General features: G+C 48.0%; 1 protein-coding gene across 2 annotated transcripts in view; it reads right to left on the reverse strand.

Annotated features, from left to right (window-relative positions):
* Positions 1-1,402: 1,402 nt before the first annotated feature.
* Positions 1,403-12,486, reverse strand: part of FHL1 (four and a half LIM domains 1) — a 51,793-nt gene continuing 40,709 nt past the window's right edge. For both annotated transcript variants that reach the window (XM_075068890.1, XM_032773169.1), the window contains exons 2-6: positions 8,102-8,283; positions 6,948-7,125; positions 5,636-5,805; positions 4,793-4,979; positions 1,403-2,422 (exon numbers count right to left, since the gene is read on the reverse strand). In XM_075068890.1, coding sequence (XP_074924991.1) covers positions 2,268-2,422; positions 4,793-4,979; positions 5,636-5,805; positions 6,948-7,125; positions 8,102-8,257 — 846 coding nt within the window. In that variant the 5' untranslated portion in view covers positions 8,258-8,283 and the 3' untranslated portion in view covers positions 1,403-2,267. The remainder of the gene's footprint in view (positions 2,423-4,792; positions 4,980-5,635; positions 5,806-6,947; positions 7,126-8,101; positions 8,284-12,486) is intronic.

Raw genomic sequence — 12,486 nt, forward strand, 5'->3', positions numbered from 1 at the left:
GGAAGGTTTGAAGATGTGATGCCCTAATGCTAATTATACTTTCACATCCTTCCTGTTAATGCACTCAGCTCAAGCGTGTTTTTTCACATGAATCAATAAGGAAAAGCAGTTATTGGAACTGAATGTTTTTTACTTAATCATGGTTTGTGCAACTTCCAGTATTGATGGCTGGAGCTATTCTTACAGAATGTAGAATTAAAATGTACAAGGGGATAGTCCTGCTGTTAAGTTTTACTGCTCTTTTAAGTAGAAACTAACATTGACAGACTAGAAGTCTCATAGATAAGTGATTATGAGCAACTCCCTGGCCCTAAACTATTATTAGTCTGAATGTCTGAGGTCCATTGATCAATTACCTGGATGAATAATGGCATCTTACAAATTAACACCAGTTTAATTACCAAGAGGATGAATCATTTCCTTTAATGAAGTGCCAAATGATAGGATTTGGAGAAGATAAATTAGTACCTTGTTACTGCTAAACTTGACACTCTTTCCTTTCTCAAAGTATAAATCCTGTCACAGAAACCCATCTTCAGTATTGCTGAGTTACTTTGTAGTGCAACACGGCTTATTTTCTTTTTATTAGACTGTTTAAATTCTGGCCTCTAAATTAATCTGGTAAATTCTGAGGTGACTCTGTGATGAAAGACAAAGTTCAGTGAGCCTTATCGCTGCTGTGAAATTGGAAAAAGTTTCAAGAAATTGAGTATTTCAGGGCCGTAGGTCTTTCATTTTGTTCAAAGACCGAAGGGGTGTAGAAACCCTGGAGCTAAGATCAATGCGTAGTGTCGGCTCTCTAATTTCCATGGTTTTTGGAGGTCTGAAGAAACTGTAATGGTGTTCCGGTTTACCTCGCCGCTGCTAACATTGATTACGCTGCTCAGTACAGGCCAATGCTTTGAGTAAGGTCCTGTAGCAGAGCATAAAGAACAACAAAGTATTCTTTTGGACTCTGGCAGAGGAGGGAATGATCATGCTCCATCCCTGTGTGTTGGCGGCACTGCTCAGCTCAGCTCCCTCCATCTCCCCACTGTAGCTGTCATCCTCAAAACCTTGTGTGTTCCTCTCCTTCTATCCCCCTGTCCCTGCCCTGAATCCCCATGGGAATTCAGGAAGCTGAGATGGCTTAATGTTGCTCAGGCTGCTCCGTTTATTTAAAAATAGATTACATCTGGAAGAGGGATTTCAGAGGGACAGACACCAATTTGAGGTTAATTTTCCAGTAACTCTATGTTGGCCACAGGTACAAATAAATACGCTCTTGGCAGTGAAGGTGTTGGCACTCGGAGGGGTCCTCAAAACAAGTATGTTCAGTTTTGCAGTGACTTTGACACACACACCTTGATATTTGTTGCCTACAAAAACCAGTGAAGAGAAACAATCGTCCAGAGTGCGTGAATCCAAACAAGCATTAATCCAATTTTTTATTAGATCTTAAAATAACAGGTTGGCATGGTAGGAGAGCTATCCTACAATGTTTGAAAAATGCATATACATTCATTGTATGTTATGCTTCAAAGAATAACTTCTTGAAGGTGGTGAATTAGTAAATCAGGTGTAGACAGCATAATTGAAGTAAAAAAGCTGGTAAGCAAAACCCTCTGACAAGCCAACTTAAAATCAGTTAATTGCCATAAATCTGTTTTAGCATTCTCCCTAGCTTAACCACAGCAGCAAAACATTATAAACAAAGCCACACCATATACTTGCTGTAACTTGCTTTATAGGGTAGTATAAGCAAAGGCATTTAATGTCTGTATATAAAGTACTCATGAATGTATAATTACGAAGCACCATATCTGTGATCCTGGGTGTGATCTTTACATCTCCTTACTGATGGTTTTGGGTTTTTTTGTTTTAGTGGGTGCAGAGGTTTATATGTTCCTTGTCAAAAACCATGTCATCAAGTGTCAAATTTCAACTTAAGTTACAAAATCAGCTTTTGTTTTACTTTGTGCTAATCATGCAGAAGAGGCACTATTTGGATATTTAAGGACCTAAAATTCTGGCACCTCGAGCTTTTGTGTTAATGGTTGTCATGAAAGCAAAGTTAGTTTTGCAGCTGAGTAAGTTTTGTTACTGCAGAACCTTAAAATCTACAATCAAACAAGCTGAAATATGCTGGTGCTGGAGGTCTGAACCATTCTGTAAAATGGAAGAAGGCAGAGTTTAATATGCAAGCGCCTTTACCAGGCCCTTCTGAAGCAGCTCAGATACAAGAGCAAGGCTCCAATCCATTTTACAGCAAAGGCTGAGGCTGCTCCTTACAGTCTATGGGGACAGTCAGCGCAGTAAATTTGCTCATTATGATAGACAAAGCGCCTGTTAGCCAAAGGACGGGAACACTTGGTACACTTGAAACAATAATCGTGCCAGGATTGGCCTTCATGGCTGACCACAGTGGATCCTCTTCCAAACCCTATTTAGAAAGATAGAGGGAGTTGTTACAGAAAGTAATTAACATTCCTTTCAACAGAAAGTAACTTGTTCTGTGTTAACTTTTAGTGACTTAGAGAGAGAATAGAGGAGTTGGTTGCTTTCCTAGAAAGAACAATGTTCCCTGACCTGTATGAAATCAGCCAGACCTATCAAGAGCTGGACTTGGTCCTAGCTGCCCTGTTCTGCTCTCTCTTGTCTACCTCAGCAAACTCTGCTGGTAAAGGACTGGTGAAAACCCCAGCAGTTGGAATGCAGCTGTTTCGGTGCATTTAGGCCCCTTTAAGTTTCAGCAGCACCTCGCTGCCCACAGTGTCCATTTTTAAACCTGGTTTGTTTCAAAATTTTAAAAAAATAAATAAATCCTCTTCTCCAGAGGGGTTTCCCAGACCGCTTAGAACCTCATAGGACTCCACTTGAGGCAATATCAGAATTAGACCCTGAGTGGCTTAGTCCCACCTCCTCTAGCACTGGTCTCCTGCCTAGTTTTGCCAATCCTGCAGTGAAAAGCCTTTTCTTCTGTGGGTCCTTCCCTCTAAACCCAGCCTTCCTCCAGCTCTTCCAGTCTCCCTGTAAAACAGCTTTTAATACATGTGCTACTCCTGTGGGAATTCTGCACAAAAAAATAAAAAATGCTACATGCAATATTTTAAAATTCTGCATTTTTTGTCAAAATAATATAATCAAGCTGGTTTCAATTATTTTGCTAATTTATTTAAACAACAATACAATGGATGGAGAATGGGAGTGGGGAGCATTGGAGGAAATCACCAACCCCCCTTTGTCTAATAGTAATGTAGTTAATATTGACCCTTTATTTCTAGTTATTAGTCAACAAATATAAGCAGCCATATGCTCAGTGTTACATCATAGGCAACTGAAAAGCAAGTGAGGGCTGGAGACTGAAACTCACAATTTATATTGGCTACTGACCATCTCCAGAGAGGTCAGTAGTAGACAGTTCATGGAGATCAGTTCTAATCACTAAAGCACCAATAAGCATTTATAAAGCCATACAGTCCATCACACCACTCCGGCAATGTAAAGGAGCCTTAACATTTGTACACCTGTTGTATACTCCTGGGGGAATTCACTAAGCAGGCAGGCTGCTACATTCTGCTCTGCCTGAGGGAACAGAGTGTGACCCACACCTACATCTTTAGAAACACCCCAGAGTCCTCCCCCTCCACGCCAAGTGTGCCGCAATATCAAGCACAAGGGACAGAGTGTCTGTCTCACGTGCATGACTGCCCAGCCCCTCTGCGGGTGATTTACATCTCTACCAGCTGCTTTGGGTGCCCAGACCAACCTGCCTGTACTGCCAGGGAGAGGGTACGTGACTGCTCTTGCAGCTTCCCTGTCAGAAGTCATTTTTCTGGGGGGAAGCAAAGAAAACTGGGGGGGGCCAAGGAATTTGGAGGCCTTAACTGTGATTCCCCGTCATCTTGCTTAGTATTTAACCCACCTTCCCAAACTCAGGCATCAATTATCCTGGTAACTGAGGCTGCTGGGAGCTCAGAACCAGCACATACAAAGGAATTGCAGCTTAATCTACCCAGTTCTAATACTCTGACTTATGTTCTGCTTATGAACAAGCCTTAAGGACTCCATCAGAGTGGGCCTCATCGTGCTAACTGCTGTACAATGTATTCAAGACAGTCCCTGTTCCAGAGTTTGCAAGTGACCAGACATAACCGGTGGATAAGGCAAACAGGCAGGTACAGTCCGGGAGATGGTAAAAACATAGCAGGCTGGGATCAGAGCTACTGCCTGGCTAAAAACGTGCACAGCTTGTTCCTTGCGTTGCCATTCTCAGTCTGCAGTTTTGTACGTGCCGTGTGGAAGAGGGGAGCTGAGGAGGGATTTGCCGAATAAGGTGGTGGCTTTCTACTAAGTTCTATTCCTTTCTATGGATTGTTTAGATCTATGAACTATCAAATCCTATGCCTGCTATTAGAATGCTCTGATAGGTCCAAAAATCACCCCCTGCTTTCCACTTCATTCCTGTATCCAATTAGCCACAAGGAAGCCAACTAGCATCATGTTCCAGTTCTACAGGTCTAGGTCATCTGTTACTTAAAACAGGTGTTACCGTTTGGTTTCTTGCTGATGTTCTATATCACACACGTTGCATCCACCTACCTGCCTCCTGTTTTCTTACTCTAATTTATTACACTGCTTTTAGCCCAAATGAAGGCCACCTGCTTCTGTCTATTTTAAGCCTAGTCTTCAGGAGACTGCCCTGGGGGTGGTCAGGCTGAAGGGGTGAGAGAGAGCCTGGACAAATAAGAGGGAGGAAAGGCTGGATAAAACAACGCTACCTTTGCTGAGTCTCACTAATTGACCGACCTACCTGTAATGGGGTTCTTGCAGCCGACACACTTCTTGGCAACAAATGTCTTGTAGCAATCAACACAGTAGTACTGATCATCCACAGCAGTGAAGCGTTTCCCACCAATCTGCTTTGAACAGCCAGTACAGACAAAGCACTCTGAATGCCAAGGCTGCTCCTGGTAAGTGATTCCTCCAGAAGTGATGGCCTGGGGCAGAAATGAACATAAGGGAAGCATTCTGCTGTAACCATCACTGCAAATCATTACAGGTAGGGCAGCTGGGTTTCAGAACTGGGGTGAAGGAGCTTGCTACGGTTAGCTCTCGTGTGGGGTTGGGTTCCCCTGTCCTCAAACAGCAACAGAGGGATTTCCCTTCTTTTGAGAGGTTTTTGTCTAAAAGGCACCAGCACAAAGCTGAGTGAGTTTCTCTGTGCTGAACTCTGATCAGCCAGGAACATCCAGCAAATTTTCTCAGCCGTTGGTGTTACAGAGATTTTACAGCACTGGTGGTTTACAGTACAAGCTTTGCACTAATGATTCCAGTAAAATACACCAGCAAGCAACAGCTGTCCACTTTTTAGCAGTGGAAGTGAAGCTGTTGCTTGCTTTGCTTTATTCATTATGCAGGGAAGCTTTCCTTTTGATGAAGGAGTCAAGAAACTAAGTCTAACTGCCTTTGCTTAAATACCGGCGTCTGGAAAAACTGACAACTCCAGTGACATCTTTGCTCAATCTGATGATTTTCTCAATTAAAAAAAAAAAGATTAAGGTTAGTCCAGCTCATTCTCCTGCTCCTCTGCTCAACTCAATGCTCCCGAAGGCAAAGGGCCCCTTCCCAACCCAAGAACTGCATGATGACTTACCTTCTTGCACTTAAAACACAGCTTGGCAAACTTATGCTCATGGCAAGAGACACAGTAGATATCATCTCCTTTGGGGAAGAAGCTGCCTGTTCCTATCACTTGCTTGCACTGGCTGCAGGTGAAGCATTCCTTGTGCCAGAATGACTTCTTGTATTCAACATTTTGGTCTCCTGCAACAGAAAGCAACAGGTTGCTGGTACAGGAATTTGTGCAGCCCACATGAGTCACTATTAATGCTTTCAGGGTAATCTGCTGGCAGGTCGCAAGACATGTTATTTACATTTACCATCCTCAGACACATCCCTGCAGCTCCCAGTGGCCGCTCCCAGCCAATGGGAGGTGCAGAAAGTGGCAGGGGTAGGCCACCACAATGCCAATTGGGACACTTATGGCCAACAAAGTTCAGCATCAGCCAGGCTGAGCTCTTGAAAATGTGGGTTCTGGTTCTGCTGCCTAAATGGAAGCTGAGGGCTTGCCAAGATCGTGGCTCTAGTGCTCTCCTCCAGGAGCCACTGTTGTTTTTAAGGGACCAGGATTAAAAACCAAGTGCTAGGGTAAAGTATAAGCACAAGGCTAAATCACAGACAGAAAAAGGCAAGGGTTCATTTTTAATTAGACCGTGTAAAGCTGGAATAGCTAGGCACGTGCCAGTCACCCTGCCCCTTGAGCACTGGCTTGCATAGCTCCTGACTGGGGGGTTAGGCCATGGCATGGTTCTCTGTGTTTTCAGGAGCAGGTCCATCTGCCTGAGCAAGTCAGCCTGGTGCACAGCCATTAGCTGCTGCCTTCTGTGGCTTGTGCTGGATAGGACCCCTAATCAGAGTTAGATAAGGTGACCAGCTAACAAGTGTGAAAACTGGGATAGGAGGTGGCACAGGCACCAACTTTCCTTGGCAGTGGTGGGTGCTTCGACCCCTGCCTCTGCCCCCTCCATGCCCCTATTGGATCCCTCTCCTTCCCCGAGGGCGCTGCGCTTCTCCTCCTCCTCCCTCCCAGCGCTTGCCGTGCGAAACAGTTGTTTCGTGGCGCAAGCGCTGGGAGGGAGGGGGAGAAGCAGGATGCAGCGGCATGCTCAGGGGAGAAGGCGGCAGCAGAGCAGAGGCGAGCTGGGGCTGGGGCGTGGATCGGTGAGCTGCCATTGGGTGCAGAGCAGACCCGAAGCACCCACAGAGTCGGTGCCAATGGGAGGTGGGGGTAATAGATCCCTGTATAAGACAAAGCCCCGGATATCAGGACTGCCTCTACAAAAATCAGGACGTCTGTTTACTCTAGATTTGGACTATACACCAAGCTGGGTAACTAGCAGCAGTACCTGCAATAATAGCTTTGAAGCAGCCTTTGCATTTGTTTGCACCCTCAGTGGAGCTACAGCTGCTACACCAAACTTTATTGTTTTCCTTTAGCATGAAAGGCTCATTAACCAGAGACGTGTAGCACTTAAAACAGCGGAAGCAGTTGTCGTGCCAGTAACGGTTTTTGAAATGCAGCTCCTAGGAACAACAAGAACAAAAATGCATCATTGTACAGTGCCATGACCCCCCGCATCTCCTCAAGCACAAACGTTCTATTGACAAGATTTCACAATACTGTCGCACCTTTTCACTCCAAATACATTCCCACTTTAGTGTCTAGCATGACTGAATGCAGCCAGCTCTGGGGTGGAGGACAGCAGTCAACCAGCCACCAAACAGCACCATTGAAAGAACAGGAAATGTTGCTCATGGACACCAGGATAACACTGGATTCTTTAATAGCCATCTTAATATATAGGCACTTGGTTTTTAAGATCTCATTTGAAAGGCTGACATGGGGCAGACTGCACAGTACTTAACCCATTTCTCTCTGAAGCACCGAGTGGGGCCTGGCACACTTTGAAGCTAGGTTCCAGTGAGGGAAGGTGTTTCAAATCCAGTGCAATGTACATCCCTTGGGCCTTTGCTGTCACCAGTCTCCCTGCACTTAGAATGCAGGCTGAGGGGAGCTGGACTTTCCCTCTTTGTAAAGTTCTAAACGCCTAAATCACAAAAAAAATTTGATTTACTGGCGCTGCCTTAAAAAGGAACGTGGGCAGCTAAGCTCCCTCACTAACACAAGGTTATTCTGTGCAAACCCCAGAAATAGTTGTTCCTGGGCAAATGTTGACATTTTGCCTGTGCTAAATGTAGGAGAAATATCTGCTGTGCAGTTTTGCTCACACACACGTACTGAAGAAACAGTTACATTTAGCCCAAGCCCATCTTACTAGAACCTTGGATTGCCCAGCAAGCGTCCCCAAGTGGCAGCAGAAGGCCAGAGCTGATTGACACATGCTCCATAACAGTTTTTCAAATAAAAATTTCAGGTAAGAACAGGAAACTATAGCTGAAAGTTGTGTGTGGGGAATGGACTTTCAGCCTCATGTTAACAGATCATCTAGCCATAGGAACGTATTGCCATGGGGGTCTTAGTGGCAGCTGCCCACTGTACCTTGGCGTCAGCACCAATGGGTTTCTTGCACTCGATACAGGTGTTGGCACAGAATTTTTCAAAGCACTTCACACAACAGTGGCGTCCCTCCTTCTGCACATACTTCTTCCCATGCAGCGGGTCGCGGCAGTAGTGGCAATCAAAGCGCTCCGACATGGTGCCCACGGTGTAACTGCTGGGCCCTGCAGGGGGGAAGGAGGATAAATTGTACTCTCAGAGCCATTCCAACACACGTCGGATGCGCCTGCCCTAGCGCTGGTCCCCTGGCTGCCTGCCACTCCATGACACACCTTCATGTGACAGCAGGACTTGTGTTGCCAGGGCCCGCCTGCCAGCAAGGCTAAGCATATAATACAGCAGCAATTTCACCACAAGCAAAGTTCTTCCAGGGCATTTTAATGGCAGGTGGCACAGAGCTGTTCATGTCAGAGGCCAGCTGCTCTAAATAAAACTGACCGAGACCGCACAAAATAGACAGGTTTGGGAGTGTCTTCAACCAGCAGCAGATCATGGGTGGGCTTTGCCTAGTAGCTGGCTCACGGCAATGCATTACAGGTCCTTGCACCTGGCTCACAGCCTCTTCCCACCCCCACCACAACAGGCCATCAGTATTGTGCTGTGCCTAATGCATTATACTCAATGGGGACGTAAACCACATCCCCAATGGTTCTTACACACCCATCATCACAAGCAAAAGCTTCGCTGAGCCATGCAGCCAGCAGTAATGCAGCGCGCACACTCAGATGTAGTATGAAAAAGAAAATGGTTGTTATGTGCTACAATGTGGAACAGGATTTCTAGCAGCAATGATTGCTGCAAAGGCTGCACAAGCCGCTTCACAGATGCAGGATGCTGTAGACGCAGAGCTGCCTCTATATTGTCACTGCTTTTCCCTTGCCTGGCCCATTGGGCCACAGCCATGTGTCACTGACAGCATTGGCCTCCCTGGTGATGGCCGGTTTTAAAATTGTGTAGGTGTGCGCACGTGTATTTATGCAGTCATGGTAAGGTCTTGTGACCCAGGAACATCTCTCTCTCTCTCTCTCTCTCTCTTACCCTCTGTTGCCACCAGAGGGCCTCTCACACCCTGTCTGTGAGATGTGTGATACCGTCACAAGCAGGCCAATGTGCCCTACTGCCTCACGGAGCCACTGCCCCCCCCCACCTCCTTGTTAATGATGGGCTTGCACACAGGGGCAGATTTAAGATTTCCTGGGGCACTGGGCCAGTGCAAGTGGTGGGGGGGGAACCCTTCCACCTGCATTCTGCCCCTTCCATCTGTGGCCCCCACCCACAGCTTCACCCTTTCTGCCCCTTCACCACAGCCTGTTCCCTGTTCCATGTAGGGTTACCCCTGCATCCCACAAGCCGTTTGCTCCTTTCTACACTCCCCCGCCCCGCCCCACTGCACCCCCAAGACTGGAAAAGCTCTGTCCCCGTGCCGCAGCGCCAGGTCCACAGCAGGGAGTGAGAGCTCTTCCAGGCCTAGGGCTGCAGCACGGGTCCGGGTGCTGGGGATGCCTCTGCCACCCTCCACTTTTGCAGGGAACCAGAGTGTGGGGGGGATGTTCTGTGGGTTTCCACTATCCGGTGGCTTCTGACAGGGACAGGGTTAGGGGATATGGGGGCTTCCCCACCCCGCCCAGGGCCCCTGCGCACGGCCAGGTGACTAATCTGCCATGGCTTGCATCTGCTTCAAAAGTTGAATTTTGTCAGTGGGAGCAGAAGCCAAAAACTGTGTTTAAACTTCAGTTTTCTATTTGATCTTTGGGGAGCAGGGGCCGGGAGGGAGCCGGGGGGACAGGGAGACTAAGTTTAAGCCAATAAAAGAAAGGTCAGAGCAGCTTTGCCTGCCAGGCAGTCCTTGCATACAAGAATATGTCACTCACAGTAATCTGAACATACACAGCTTGAGTCCTACAGCTTGTACCTGGTAATTTTAAGAATTCAGGGAGTTCTTCACAATTTAACAGTGAACAGTGAGCGAAGAAAACACCTTGATCAGCCCCCTCCCACGTTTTAAATCACCTTCCAGGAGCTGGATGGGATGTGTGAGAGGTCGGATGGCCTGGCATTAAGACACAGAAGCAGGAGTCAGGCGATCTAAGTTAATTCCTGACTCTGTCATTATTTCAGTGAGGACTTGAGCAAGGTGTACTTGAGTATATTTCCAACTGCACCCTACATTGGTCTTAGGTTTAACATGAAGAAAAAATGAACTAGAAATTGCCCCAAAGTAAAAGAACCATGGCTCTGCTCATGTGTGACTGCTTGTGCTTTGTCTCTGTCTTTACAGGGATCCAGCAATGGAAACCTGGCTGCTAGCTTACATTTTGAACTTGGCCCCAGACTTGCAGGAGGCAGACGTGATGTTCTCATGACTCTAGAATTTTTTACTGGAAGTAATGTTTGCCAGCTGAGTTGCACCTTGGCTGGGAGTCAGGGATCACACCCCTGCCATAGACGTCCAACCCTGGCTGGTGAGTCCCTGCTCAATACCCCAAGGACAACCTCTGTTCCCGTTCCCTATACTTATCCACAGGTAGGATGGGGAGGGTCCTGTCACCATGACATATAAGTATCTGCACTGAGACACAATTCCCTGTAGTCATGTGTCCAGGGTCAGCAGGGGTGTGTGTGAAAATTCCTTCCAAACCAATTACTCTTCTGACCATGGGGATGTAAAACAGTCTTTGCTAATTTCTCCTGACGGGCTGCTTCCCTGTTACACTCAGCCGCATTTTTTCAGCTTATTGTAATGAAAGTGTGAAGTAAACAAGAACTTTCCTCCTTGGCAACAGCTGGACAAAGAGATGAGGCTGAGGTCTGTCAACAGAAAACGCCAAGAGGAAATGCAATGACTGGCTCTTGATAGCCCTAAAGCAGGGGGTGGCAGGAAAACAGAACTAGATTAGACAACGCAAATGGTCCTTGCTTCCTGTTGTTGCTGACCGAAGTCTGTGCCCTCTGCTTCTTCAGATCCCCACATGCTGACTTTCAGGGGCTATGAAGAGCCTACTACAGGGGGAAAATACTCAGAGAGAAAAACGCTATCCCTGAGCACTTGGCACTTACCCTCGCTCCTCATCCCCCGAATGGAGTTCAGCACAGTACTCAGGATGGGGCTCCAGAACCCCTTTAGTGGTAAGGATGGCCCAGGGGCTAGGCCCCTCGCCTGGGATTTTGGTGCAATGCCCAGCTCAGCCTCTCCCCCAAAGGAAGGTGCCTTCTGCTGAGTCTCCAGGGACCTGTCTTATTCCCCCTCTTTATTATCCACCAGTCCACACAGAGAGCCAGGTGTCCAGGCTCCACTGCCAACACCGTGCCAACTACACCCAGCTGTATCTCGCCTTTCCACAGTTGCCACCGACCATCACAAGGATGTCATGAGGCCCACAAGAGCCTAGCATCTAGGTGAAGAGCAGGCGGCTCAAATGAACCCCAAACAAGCCCCCTGTAATCTAGCTGCAAGACAGAAACACTTCACAGAACGAGCTGGGACGCTGTGTCATTCCCTCCCCCGCTTCCATCAAAGGCAGCTGCCACTCATCGACCTTACGGTGCAAAGCCTCAGGGGCCTGCTCAGTTCTTGGCTGGGGACTTGCTCCTGCAGCGTGCAGCTCACTCTGGCCACAATTCAGCAAAGCGTTCTGGCATGTACTACACCCAAGATTAAAGCAAGAGCTCTGCTGGACTCAGGGCCGGATCTGGCTTTTTTGCCACCCCCAAGCAAAAAACCAACAACCAGGGTGCAGGGAGGCCGGACCGGCAAACCAGAAAACAAGCAAAGCAGCAAACTTTCAGTGCCACTTACTTGGCAGCTCACGGCTGCCTCCCCCAGCTGCGCTGGCAAGCCTCTGAGCGGGCGGCGGCTGCACTCTGGCTAGCGGGACTCCCTGCGCTGCAGACATGCCCTGGGCAGCGAAGTGCGCGCCCCAGCTAGCGGGGAGGAAGCAGGGAGAGGAGAGAGAAGGGGGGCGGCCAGGGCTTCCTTCAGCCAGGGCACTCACCACTCGGCCCCTCCCGCTGCACTGCCTGCCGGGAGGGCTCTGCCCCGCTCCCGCCTGCAGGTGAATTGAAAGGCGTCGGTCGGCTGGGAGGGAAGGACACGGGCTGCCGGGCTTGCTGCACACCTGGCACCGGCTGGGGCTGACAGAGTGCACAGCCCGCTCCCAGCAGGGCGCTCCCCTCCTCTGCACCGCCATCCCCTACAGTGGTGCACTGAAAGTCGTAGGTGAAACAAAAGAAAAACAAACCAAAAAACCCCACCAGGGGGCAGGGTGGCCAGAGCAGTAAACCAAAAAAAAAAAGAAAATAAGGCGTCCGTGCTGCTCTTGGATTGGACCAAATGCCACCCTTAGACTCTGCCGCCCCAAGCACAAGCT

This window comes from Chelonoidis abingdonii, chromosome 8 (assembly GCF_003597395.2).
Source record: "Chelonoidis abingdonii isolate Lonesome George chromosome 8, CheloAbing_2.0, whole genome shotgun sequence".
In the NCBI taxonomy this organism is placed as follows: Eukaryota; Metazoa; Chordata; order Testudines; family Testudinidae; genus Chelonoidis; species Chelonoidis abingdonii.